This window comes from Platichthys flesus, chromosome 1, assembly GCF_949316205.1.
Source record: "Platichthys flesus chromosome 1, fPlaFle2.1, whole genome shotgun sequence".
In the NCBI taxonomy this organism is placed as follows: domain Eukaryota; kingdom Metazoa; phylum Chordata; class Actinopteri; order Pleuronectiformes; family Pleuronectidae; genus Platichthys; species Platichthys flesus.
In genome coordinates this window covers 11,869,043-11,882,630 of record NC_084945.1, presented here as the reverse complement: position 1 = coordinate 11,882,630, position 13,588 = coordinate 11,869,043, and the positions used below count along the sequence as shown (strand labels likewise).

Here is a 13,588-nt window from a genome sequence, read left to right as displayed (position 1 = left end):
GGGGGGGGGGGTTGCAGTTTGTCTGAATAGTGGTATGGCTCCCCTTTGTTGACCTAATTAGCCATGACTCTGTCAAAGGGCTCCAGGTGTTGAATATTCTGCTTGAGCAGCCACTGTATCTCCTCGAACGGGTTCTTAAGAAAAAAAAGCCTTAAGGACGGGCAGCATCTTTCTGTTTTTCTGAATTTGACTGTTGGTTTTGACCCTGGTTGCGTCTGACTGCCTGGAAAAGGTTGGGTTATTTTATATTTATAGATTATACCTGGATAAAGTCTCCACTTTCAGTTTAACAGCTGTTTCAAATGTCCTTAGACCACACCTGTTCTCAGGCCGGACGACCCCGGATCACATGCAGCACTGTTTTCTCAACAGCATCCCGGGAACTAAGCTGTGGATCTGGATAGCTGCTGTAGTCATGAGAAATAATCACTTGACTTATGAGAAGGGGGGGGGGAATGGAAATCAGCATTTAATAGAAGACTTTTCATTTGTTTTGGGTCTATATTTCTTGTTTAGACAATAACTTCATTCATCAGCCTAAAAAGAAAGCATGAGCCCCTTGACCCCCCAATAACACATGGATGACAAAAGATACATAATCCAATTGACTGCTGGTTGTCCTGGCAAAGACTCAGCCAGTGGACACTGAGCCCAGGAAAATCCCTAAAAGCTAAGACAGGAGGCTGAAACCCAATTACTCGTCCTTGTCTTGGGGACGATCATAAAGACTGAACACACAAAGTATTTCTGTGTTGACTTGCGCGGTATTGATTCATACTTTAGTGCATTATATAAAACTGATCTAATTGCATGTGAATCAAATCAAGGTCACCTTGGCTTTTTATAATGGTAGCTATTTTTCTTTTTCCTCCTAATACTTTATACTGACATTTTTAACTCTTGACAAGTGCTGTCTGGAGACTTATCCATAAATAATGCATTTACAATACCTAGTAAATAAACATGGGGCATAATCGTTAGCCCTGCTGGCAACTGGGCCTAATAGAGCTTTTACAGCAAAGGTGACTATTCAGCTAAATGCGGTGCTCGCTGCTGGGAGAACATTTTCATTCATTAGCACAGTCGCAAGCACTTAAAGCACTTTAAGGAGCAGAAATGGAGAGGAAGGATGGAAGGATAGAGAGGGTGAAAGGGTACAAATATATGGAGATGAAGGGATGGAGGAGTGATATTTAAAATACTGAGCACCGCCTCTATTGTTAGAGTATTTATAAACTATCATGGTCAATGGCTTATCGTGTTCTCTGAATGGAGACATAGAAGGGGGAGCATTAGTATTAGTAAACTGATTCGCATTAGTAGAATATTAGTAGAACATACTTACGATAGCATAACTAGAGCTTTGTTCAACGGTGAAGGGGAAATATTTGCGATATAGAGAACAGAATAGAGGTGATCTTCAAATTTACTTTGTGGTTCACAGCTTTAGAAAAATCTCAACTAACTAGAAGGACACCTAGTCGAACACATCGATTTTTACACTCTACCTATGCCTATTCTTTCATTTAAGATTTCATTATTTCTTGAGAAAAGTCTCAAAATGTGGAAAAACGACCCATCTTGTAATGTTAAAGAAAGTGAAAAATGAAATACTGGATCCACCCTTTTAACGGAAGATGCTCCAAAAATGTAATCGTTTCTTTTCTGGCCAATACTATTACCAATACTATACATGCACCAAATGAACACAACCTAAGTGATCATATGTGTAAAAACTGTACCAAAGACCATTAGTTTCCCTTCGACACTGGAGGTCACCACTTTTACTCTCAGTGCATCAGGTTAGTGAACTTTCTTGACCAGACAAGGGTAAGAAGGAGCCCAGAGAAGAATGGCAGCAGATGGTGGAAGAGTCTCCGAGGAGCTCCACGATCCCGACCAGCCAGGCACCGAAGCATCAGAATTAGACACAACAGTTGTCATGCTTATATTTAGCTCATCTGTTGCTTGCGCCACATTAGCAGCATCATTAAGGCAACAAATGGCTTCTCCAACCTTCTTGTCTGCTCTTTAATAGGATAATCCGGCCCTGTTCAATTTCCAGCCGTGCCTCGCTCCGTAAACAAGGACGAGGAGATTGAGATTTGTCAGATGGTTTCTCCAAGGTTTTCCTTTGGCAGTTTCAAAGAGTTGCACTCCCTTCGCTTTACAGTAATCACTGTTCATCAACACTGAAGCTTCCTCGAGCACTCTCAAGAACAGAGTATCTCTCAGTTCCTGCAGCTCGGGGACAGCGCGCTGAACTTTGTGAGCCTCTTGTCTTCTGCTCTGTACCCTGCTCGGAAACTAATTTCCTGCAACAAGGGAGTTTATTTTGGTGGTGATCATACACAGTGCATGAGGCAGACCAAGTCTCTATTATTAACAGGAGATTAAAACAGCTGTATGGCACTCTAAAGCACCCTCTCCTCCCTGCGCTAACATACGGCCCTGGATTACAAGCTGCACTTGACCATTTAAATTACTGCAACAACCAGCCTTCACCAGCTGGGGCTCATTACCATAATACCCGCTGCCGCTACAAAGAGCCCTGACAATCTTGGCCTGGAAATCGACGCGGCAAGAAACGAGACATACATGAAATATATTCTTTCACTTTACATTATTTAACTAATCAGAATTGGGCCTCTAAGGGGCTGAGGGGCGGCCAGGTCTGAGCTCAAGGGCAAGAAAACTGCTTATCCCAAATATTCATGTCAGTTGGTGCTGTGGTGTCAAAAAGAGAGCAGAAATTAATCTGCTGTGATTTTGTTTAGTTATACTGTATATTTATTAAATAAATAACGGTTTTGATTACAGCGTAAAAAGCCTCAGTTGATATATACATTTCAAAAACTGGTGGCTTGCTTATAAGCATTTGTGCATGTTAAATGCTCATTTTGACATTTGATGATTACTTTGGATCCATTTAAATGATCCAAACAATGTTGTTTTCTCATTGATCTGTAATTGATCACTGTAAATAATAAGGACTGAATGTTTCTGTCTTTATCTCGTTCTTCTTTGGTTTCCTAAACCACGAGAAAATGTAACCACGTGTCATGATGTGGCTAACGATAGTCCGGTGAGAGGCCCGTGAGGCTCTGAAACAAAGATCACCGAACGAACACTTGAAAAAGAAGTGGCAAATTATTTTTAGGCTAACAGAGGTCTAATTTATTCATCTGATGAAGTGCTTAAGCTAAGAGCTCCCCAGACACTAAATGAGACACATGCATTCCCAAGGGGGTTTAACATTTGATTGGATATAGTTATATTACTACAGCCCTAATTAAGAAGGGGGATGTGTTTCAGCAGCACTTTCAAATATTTGTTTTTCCGCCACACTCTTGATAGACTGCAGGCTGTGGGAGGGAGAGCCGAGCAGGGTGAAACTGGGTGCAGATATGACAGAGACCCAACGCTCTTATCGTAGAAAGGATTTTTTTTTTTTTTTCTCCCTCTGGAAGTAACAGCGAGAAAAATAACTCTGAAAACTTCACGGTATGTGTTGAATTAATCAGACACATTAAACCATTGCGCGGGGCTCGGGTTGTTTGTGTGCAGCGAACTTTGATGAACAACCTCGCCGAGTGAAAAATCTTCTGTGTAGCAAAATAAAGAAGAGGTAATGTTCCTGGCGTCGGGTCAGCACTGTGAGTTTTATAGTTAAAGAGTTTGACTTGGCACGGAGGGAGACCACACTTGTGCTGAGGTGCACTGCCACACAGTCTTTGTCACATTGGAGGAGGTTCAGAACAAACTGGAAACACTGTATCGTCAATATTCCCAGCTTGTGTGTTCCCGACTGTAAGAGGCGGCGAGATTCAAGAGAGAGAGAGAGAGAGAGAAGGGTGGGTACTCAGGAAACCAGAAAATTATCAAAAGAAAGAGGGAGAATTAGGACAATCAGGCACACTTAGGAGGGAAAATGTATTCCTAGTCCTGCACTCTACACACAGACACACACACACACACACACACACCCACACACACACACACACCCACACACACAAATAGGGAGTCATACCGTCTTGCTCTGTCTTTGTCATCTCCTCCAGCTTCTTCTGCTTCAGCGTGTCCACTACATCTGCCAGGCTTCCTTTGCGGCGCTCCGGAGTTCCGAACGCTGATCCGCTCAGCAGGTCGCTGCGCTCCCGGGCCCCCTCCTCGGGCTTATGTGGGGAAGTAGAATTGTTCCGGAAGGAGTACAGAGAACATACTTTATTGCTGTCAGATTCCTGCAAGACAAACAAAAGTCGGGAGGGGGGTGGGGGGTGGGGGGTGGGGGGGGGGGGGGTGGCAACAAGGGACGAGATTTGTATTAAATGATGAGGGTGTTGCTGCGTTCTGTCGGGGCTCCATTGAGCTTTTTGACAGTTCCCCATTCAAATGCAGTGATTGCTAGGTGTTTGCAGCTCAGGGGCGATTTGTCCGTATCAAGTGGCTCCTCTCTGGCTTTCACACGGCGGCTTCTCTATCTCCGACCGAGCTAGCTGTGCGGGCAAATGAGATATGACAAGTGAAAAATTGTGATGAAATGATGAGGTACACTTTCATCGGGCATATCCGTAATGTGTTCAGGCGTCACAGTACTTTTCATCTGCATAGACTACACAGAGGAACCTCCCAACTGTAATTTCTCAAATTGCCTTTGAGTGTGCATTTGTGTTCGGGTGACTGCTGTGTAATTTGTTCATTTTCTAGTGGAGACCTATTCTCAGCTGAGTGCCTCGAGCCGTCGTAAATCTGTGTCCTGTCTCAAGCTGTTGTTGTTTTTCAGTCCCACCTGTGTATGGTTTAGTATTTAACTGAGGGTCCTGTCTCTGGCTGACTGGCTGAGTGCTCCCTGTGCACAAACAGAGACATGAAGGAAGAGGGGAGAAGAATGGGAGAGAGAGGCGGGGGAGACTAAACTCTGCACATGGGAGCCAGCGCGGAGACCATGGCGAAGGCTTGCGTCTGACAGAAGGTGGTGTTAATTATGGCTTTTCGGGGTCGGAGAATTCAGGAGGTAGCTGAGCAGCCAGGAGTTCTGTGGGCCTTAGCGGAGGAACAGCGTGGATTTAAACTTTGGCCCCTCGTTGGTGGAGGGAATAAACGTGACACATCTGTGGAGTGCACACCCGTCATGGAAAAAACGAGTTCTAATCAACAGAGGTGTGATAACAGAGTGTAATACAGCAGGGTGAAGTGATACAGCCATGTCTGGAGCCACTGACAATCCTGAATTAAAAGGCCGGAATGCAGCAAACTGGGCAGGAATGTGGACAGTGCCAATTTCTCATCCCTGCGTGGCATGTCGAGCCCCAGGCACAGTTGCCTTGTGTGTGTGTGAGTGTGTGTGTGTGTGTGTGTAGGACGGTCTGGTACCAAGCGTCAGGGTGGCACGACCGACCGGCCTACTCCGCACCTCCCCGCCCTGCGCTGGATGATTATGCAGTGTGGCAGAGACGGTGGAGAGTGCTTGAGGGGAGTGTAGCAGTGCTGGGTTAATCAGCTGGCGCAGGTTCAGGGCACAGCCCACACAGACGCATGGCACAGCAGTGGAGTCAGGTAATCAGCAAAGACAACACTCTTCATTCCTTTCGCCTCTTTTCTTCTGCCTCTCTCCCTATCCTCCTTCCATTTCACCTATCCCCTCTCTTCTTTTTTTCTTTTTTCACTCATTTTGTCTATTTACTCTCTTTCAGCCTGTTATTCCTTCCAGGTAACTTCTAACCATAAATCACAGCCGACAGATTTACACTGCTCGAAGCACAGTAAATCAGGAGAGACGCTCCTTATGACACGAGATCAAGGCCGCAGTGTAGGAGAAGAAAACGCAGAGATGCTCATATATTCCCTTGCTGACATGTTGAATTGCCGTCATTCAACCATTTATGTGATGTAATTAAGTCAAACTCCTTTAAGTGTTTTCAGACGTTGGTTTTGTGTTGGCAGCCATCAAGATCTCAGCTCAGTTTAACTTTTTTTTCTTTACTTTACTAAAAGTCTCTTCTTGACCTATACTTTCCATGAGGATGTAGTTAACACTGCGTCCCTGAGCTCATCTATCACATTTGTTTTTTTTTTCAAATGAGATACTTAATAAATATTGAATCTTTGCCGATGATACTCTTGTTCACTTTCTTAAGATGCTAAAAGACATTTTTGACAATAAAAATCTTGAATCTTGCAAAAAAGATACAACAGCATTTATGAATATAATTTCATTTAATATCGTGATTGTATCAAGTGCAAATATAAGATATTTTGGCGGAGGAATGCGCTCTACTGAGTGCTATTTTAGTTTGTTCTTTAATATTTTCCCTTCATTTAGAACTCATATGACCCAACTTCTTGCAGTCGATTTTTTTTGTGTGCTATTTTTTACGAAACACGTCTTCACAAAGGAGCTTTACAGATTATTATTATTGTTTTTATATTTATAATTTTGACTTACACTGGTTGTGTTGGTGGACATTTTTTTAACTTTTTTCAGTGTTTTTAAAACTAAGCTAAGCTAAAAATCCCGTCCCTGACATCCTGCTGTGCCGCAGATGAAGACGACACCTGAGCAAATCCTTTTCTTGCCAATTTCCCTCCGCTGCCACACCCCGGAATCATGAGGAGCAGGCTGCCACAGAGCTCATTCATGTGTCTGCTAGCATGTGTGTTGTGCTGCAGTGCCGAGGTGTTAAGGGTCTCAGTGGCCGACTGCACAGCTACTTCAGAGGCCCTCTGGGTCTCTTTACCTCCGACCCGTCTGTCACAGACAACCACCTGCCTCCCGTGTCTATTGCCCACAAGTGCCTGTGCTCTTCTTTGCCCTGCTCACATCAAAGCAGCTCCGCACTTTGAATGTACAGCGTCTGGGGCCGGGCTGCAGATGTGGCTTATACACAACAATAAAAACAACGCAGGTGCATCTAGGACAAGACATGTTTCTTTAATAGCAGCAAGAATCTAAGCTAAAGGGAGCAGATAAGGCTCCATTCCCTTCCCTCGCTCATAAAGCAATTTTATGTCAGATTATTGAAGGGACAATTAGAGAGGAAGAGTCATCTGTTCAACGTAATAACAGCTGATGGGTTAGTGTTTTGCAGAAGCGATTAAAGACCCTGAGGTTTCACAGCAATATGAAACTGTGGGATCTGAGCTAAGGATGGAGTATTTGCAGAGCGTCTTTGTGGAACTCAGGAACAATGAGCACCTGCTGAGCCTGAACACCCGAGGGAGGACAATGAGACATCAGTGCACACTCTCCTGCTTCGTGAGGCTTTTCTTTCAAAATAAACTGTTACTTCTTTCATCATTTATGCTTCTCAAACCACCACTATTCACAGCTTTCTTTTATTCCATTAATACCACAGAGGCATCAAGCAAGTATGGAAAAGGTTTAGAGTTGAAACCTCTGGGAAAATAAAGTAAACTTTCCTTTTAGGGCTTTCACTGACTCTCCACAGGCACCTGAATGCTTCTCTCTATGACTGGTTGGTAAATTTAACTCAACCCAGGGAATCATCTCAGTCTGTTCTGCTAAATGGAAATTGACTTAAAATGTTTTGTTTGTCATATTGATTTAGTAAAGTATTCTTTGCGATTTGCCCTCAGGAGCATTGAATTCAGTGCTATGCTGAAACAGCTGCCTGCAAGATATAAGAATAAAAAATCTAAAGCACTATAGTAACTTAAGTGGAGCGTCGGTCCTACACAATCTGTAGGAAATAAGCTAAAATGTGCATAAACTTAAATACAGTGCCTATTTCCTGTTTTCTACCTGCTCTGTAGAGTTTTTGTGCAAATTTACCAGACTTGAAATGTTTGGTATTAGTGGTAATCCAGCATCAGCATGGGATCAGATTTGAAGTTGTGCACTATGTAGTATGTAGCATGTCTCACCATGCGCTGCTGGGCTGACACCAGGGTGTCCCAGTCGCTCTCTGGCGGTATGCTGCTGAGGGGCTGCACTTCATCGGGGTGGCCTTTCCCATGGAGCAGACTGTGCAGGGGCAGCTGTGGCGTGCCGTGGGCCTCGGCACTCTCCTCTTTCTCCCAAGACAAGTGTTCTTGATTCATGGCGTCATCCCCGTCGACCACGGAGGCGAAAGGAGATGTGGCCTGCTTGGAAGACATGACTCTGCTGTGGAGAGAGAAAAGAAGAATGGAGTTAAGAAAAAAGGAAATGAATGTCTTACGAGGATCATCAACAACACACGGAGAGGACAGCTGTGTCCTTTGAGTATTCTAAGAACCACTGGGAGTTCCATTCAGGTGACGGTGCAGGGTTGTAACTGGGATTCTAAGTGTTGCATCTGAGTCGATAATCCTGAATGGACTGAATGCTCCACCTGACTGTTGTCTGTAGAGGATCTGGCCTGAGTCTGGAGCAGGCCGTGGGGTCTCTAATCCCTTGTTTAATGCAGATGGATTGCTTGATCTAGGGCTGGAACTGTGCCTGCTTGGGTCCTGGCCCAAACCCCAAGACAGTTACTCAAGCAGGAGGTCAGCCAGGCAGTGAGGCTACCATTCCGATTAAAAAGTTTAAAAGAAAACTCTCACAAATAAGTTAACCACTCATACACATAGATGTGAAACAAGGTTGCTTTATCCTGCGATGGTACTCTTTTTATATAATTATTTCTAAGCCACCTAAAAAATTCATCTTTCATATTGGTTTAACTGGATTTTGTCCTTCAAACTTCTTTTCACTTTTCATGTGTGAGAAAAATGTGAGTTGATTCCACTCCAAAGCAAATCACTTGCAAACAAAAGTCCCATTTCCAATTGTCAAATTAGTAAAAAAAATGATTTACATTAAGGTGTGACACTGCTCGCCCCAGGCTAACAAAACCTACTTGAAGAGAACAAAGTATCTAAAGCTAACAGTGGAGGACGGAATTCACAAAGCGGTCACATGCTTTCATAAATATTACAGTGAAGAGTGTACTTGACATATTAGGTGCAAAGAAAAACTCTACTTTGTTCCCTTTTAACAAGCCAACTCTTTGGTGCAGAATTCCCCTTTTTCACTCACAATTAATGAGGCGGCAAAATATTTATTTGGTATTGAATGCAGAGAGGGATAATGTGGCCTTCCCTCCGATGTGGAGTGGAGAGATAGAGATTGAGCATTTTTGACCCCTAGTCCTCTTTTCCCAGAGCTGTTGTTCTGCTTATTTTTCTCTACTATGTTTACCAGCAGCGTGACTGCTTAGGGCTCAACCTTTTCTTGAGGATGACTGTGTGTCTTTTTCTTTCTCTCCCTCTCTCTCTCCCTGTGGGCGGAAGAAAGACAAATTGGGGTTGTGAAGGTATGGCTCAGTTTCTATGGGACACGACGCACTGGGTGCTTCTCGTGGTGCATTTCATCGCCAATCACCATCTGCCCCGTTCTCCTACTCGATCCGCAGGGGTCAGTGTGACAGCACTTTATAGTTGCACCCTCAGCTTGGGGGGGGGGGGGGGGGGGGGGGCAGTAGTAGGGTGGGTTGGGGGTTGAGAGGAGTGCGCTTTCAAGGTTCAGCCGGGCTGTGGTGCGATCGTGTCCTTGCACTTTTCCGCTGAGAGCCGAGCACCGAGATTTAGGCAAAGATATCTTCCATTTAAAAAAAAAAAAGAAATAAGGGTTTTATGAACAAGGTCTTTTGAGTCTAATAATTCTTGGTCGAACTCAAGGAAATCTGTCAAGTGTGGCGTATTGTCCGTGTGCACACACTGCTGAATTGTTGGTGGCTCCTGATGTTCTGGAACGTTTCAGGACTCCTTTCATAAACAAAGTCAACACAGAGTGCTTTACAAAAGGAAACATATAAGTAACAACTGAAATACAGCGAATTAGAAAAGGATAAAAGCATCAAATGGACTGCAGTGAAATAAAGTGTAAAAGTTGCCATGTATTTATTGGATAATAGATAACAGGAAGGATTTAAGTCTCTAAATCCATTTGGAATAGATTTGTTCCTGGAGCATACAACATTTAACTTACAAAACAGTAAGCAGCCCCCGAAAACTCGAAAGGTCTGGAGAAAATAAATGCTGAAGCAGAATAGGCATATTTCTAAAGAGTTATAAACACATGCACTGTTATATCCAGATACAAAAGTCTAAGGCCCACCACACTGTCTCTGACTCTCTTTCACTTAAACTCTAGCCCGTGGTTACAGCTCAGTCGGGGCACTGAAGGCTGACCTAAACAATGGTAGCAGGAGTTAATCTGCTGTGTTTCAGCAGCTGTACAAACAGACCCGTTGAGTCAGGTAGATGGCAGAGCAGGACTATGAGACCCGTCGTGCCTGACTCTGTCTGTCTGTCAGTCCCTCTGTCTTTTAGCCCCTGTGCCTGGTTGTGTTGCCAAATGGGTCTTTAGTGGGACTCAGCCCTCAATTTTAATCAGCCATCAAAATGTTTCCTGTAATTACGGGAAATAGAAAGTGATCTCAAAATTGGGCACTGTTAATTGAAAATCAAAAGTCAGAGCGAGAGTTCACAGGATGCATGTAACGGTAAGTAGAGGGGACAGAGGTGGGTGTGTGTGTGTGTGTGTGTGTGTGTGTGTGTTTGTGTGAGAGAGGGAGTGTGCACGGCTCGAGTATGTCGATTCTGACGTATTTTTTATTCATGCACCCAAAAAGCCCGAGCCTCGAGCTCAACAAGACAAGCACCTCGTCCTCAGTGGAGTGTGAAAGTGAAACAAAGCACTTGTGTATTACAAAGCACTGCTTTTGTATTACACAGTAAGTCAAGTGGTATTATTTTACCACTAAAATATTCAGTCTCTCAGGCACTTTTACTTCGGTCTCCAGCCATCAGTCAAACTGCTGAGGCGTGAGTGAGAGAAGGGGATAGAGGGAGAGAGAAAAAGGAGCGAGGGAGCGATGGAGACTCCATCCTCCTGTAACATGTGTCTACAGCAATCTTGTTAAAGAATGCAACAGATCTGCGGCAGGCTCCATAACAGTATTTGTCAGCAGGAGTTAATAATTTATTAGCAGTGCTGGGAGGGCTGCGCTCAGGCAGCTAAAGAGTGCAGAGAGCCCCCTCTGCTCCACCCCCACCTCTGACAAGCCCCATACAATACTACCCCATATTATTGAAAGGGAAAGGGAGAAGTGCAGCAATAATTCTCTGAAAATATCCGAGGGCAGCCGTACGGCATTTTAATCCTCATATTCCGAGCAGGGATCTCACAGCACTGAGATCTAAAGGGGGATGTGATCTGCATAGACACAACAAAGACCTTTGATGAGGGTCTTTGATTATTTTTTAAAGCAGAAATGGAGTTGAGCGGGGGGGTACCACCGACGCCTGTAGAATCGAATTGTATTTTCTCTTAGAATAACTCTGTTTAAAGCCCTGCTTGTACAGCTGCAGTGTATTCTTACTTTACTCGCATTAATAATTGAATCAGTTTCTCTAGATGAGATGAGTCCAAAATGTGATTTTACATACTAGAAGGTGAAAATATTTTTGAAGTGAAGAAGTGGCTCGTAAATCCCTGGCAAGACGCACTCCTTCACGCTTGATTACACAATAACAATGGGCGACTAACAAACCAGGCTAATCAATAAGTGCATGAAACGTTGCTTCCTCTCTACTTAAAGACAAAAGCCCCCAGTGACTTTGAAGACTTCAGACAGGGACCAAGGAGCGGTCGGTCAGAAAACAGAACTGGTCTATTTATAGCTGACAATATTGCACACATTTGAAGGATTAAGACTTAAGTTCTCTGGCCCGTGGGCTCATGTGGCCTGGAATGCTTTGAGTCATGAATTGTCCACCCCCCCCCCCCCCCGATAATGTTTCATCATCGTGCAAAACAACCTCCGCTTAATTGGTGCGTATTAGAGGAGTGTTGTGTTCACCGCTCATCTTCGGGGGTCTTGTGACTGCGGGACCATGTGTCCTGGGCTATCCCGTTTCCTCCTCCATCATAAAAAAGGGTCTGACTGACTTTCGCTCAGTCACACTGTTCACCTTTTATAGACAATGGTGATGTGTAACTCCACACCGTCTCCCCCCCCCCCCCCCCCCCCACCACCGCCACCCAATCCCACCCACATGCCGGGGTTGTCTCGATGCTGACGTCGTGCATCTTCAAGTTTTGCTCTGACGTTTTTTAACAGGGGAGAACTTGAAACCCTCTTCCTTCACAGAAAAGGGAGAGCAAGTCCCAAGATAAAAAGGCAATAGGAGTTGCAAAAATGACTAAATTCTTAGTAATGAAAACAAGTATAGCTTTTGACTTGAGGCATGTGCCAGGGTAAAAAAAAAGAAAAGTTGCCAAAACACTTGTTGAGCCAATTAAGAAAGGTGCTAAGAATGTTCTGTTCTACTGAGAGTTGTCTTAATTAAATCAATTTCCAAACAATGGGAGTAACCTTGGAAATAAATGGTGTCTTGGGTAATAATCTTTTAACGTGAGGTGGAAGTATAAAGAAAATAGTTTGGGGGCTTGAAACCATGTGTGGGTATGTGTGTGGGTGTGTGTGTGTTTGTCGGCGAAAGAGAGAGAGAGAGAGAAAATCATCTGTGTGTTTCCCTTCAGGGGTTCCTCGTGTTCTAACAGGTGTCGTGGTAGGGTTCCTCTGGGTTCTTCACCTGCCATAATGAGATATTACTACCTGACAGCTCCCAGCTGGAGGAGCATTGACACGGAATCCACCGTTTAGCACAATTAAATTATCACCCTCCATTGTGATTGTGCCATGCTGTGCAGCAGCCAGGTTCCTGGATACATAATCAACTCGTAATACGGGCTGTATACTGCACACAGTTAGACTCTGTTACACACACACAGGCGCACACACTTAGACACAGAGGGTGCATTCGCGCGCACACACACACACACATACACAGTTCATATTTTTCTAATGTATAATTCCTGCAGATTTCAAAACAGGTTCCTAGAGTTATTTGTCTTTTTTTATTTTTTTACCAGTCAGCTTGAATGAGAAATACAAAAATCGATTTAAATCTCTTAAGCCTCCGCCCAAAAAGATAATTACAGATAATGATGTTAAAATATCGTAAATGGTCGAGAAAATAGAGATTCTCCAACAAGGTAGCAGACTGTGCAGCGAGTGGAGAGTCGACTAAATTAATTTGTTTAAATTGTTCCTCCATTATTGTTGACCTTCCCCTGCAAAAAGTCAACTCAATTATGGCGGCACTTCATCCTCACTTCACACTCTCTCCTGGTGCCTGCTCTATTAGAAGCCGCCACAGTTACCACAGCTAAAATCCACACTCAAATGGTAGCCACCCAGAGCAAATTAAGCGAGCCACCTGAAGAGCACACTTTACATATTGAGCAGAGCATTGATAATTACTTTGCAGGGTAAATTATTTGCAATAATATGCTACTAGAGGAAGTGTCTTGTATCTCACTTTAAACACTTGTGCAGCTGCTATGACAGCGTGGTTGGTGTCCTTGCCCCCCATGCAAGGCGAAGGCAGATGCAGGTGTGAGAGTGCTTAAGTGTCCCTGTCTGTCTACTCAGGAAGGGTCGATGAGCACTCACACACTGAATCCCTCATCTCCCCACCCCCCTGCCCACCTCCTCCCCCTATGACTCCCTCTCCTCCTCCTCCTCCTCCTCCTCCT

At 44.2% G+C, this 13,588-nt stretch overlaps 1 protein-coding gene across 9 annotated transcripts in view; it reads right to left on the bottom strand.

Annotated features, from left to right (window-relative positions):
* The window catches only part of sox6 (SRY-box transcription factor 6), a 131,934-nt gene that overhangs the window by 79,027 nt on the left and 39,319 nt on the right, over nt 1-13,588 (bottom strand). For all 9 annotated transcript variants that reach the window (XM_062384860.1, XM_062384884.1, XM_062384891.1 and 6 more), the window contains 2 exons: nt 7,885-8,125; nt 4,031-4,241 (listed from right to left, as the gene is read on the bottom strand). In XM_062384860.1, coding sequence (XP_062240844.1) covers nt 4,031-4,241; nt 7,885-8,125 — 452 coding nt within the window. The remainder of the gene's footprint in view (nt 1-4,030; nt 4,242-7,884; nt 8,126-13,588) is intronic.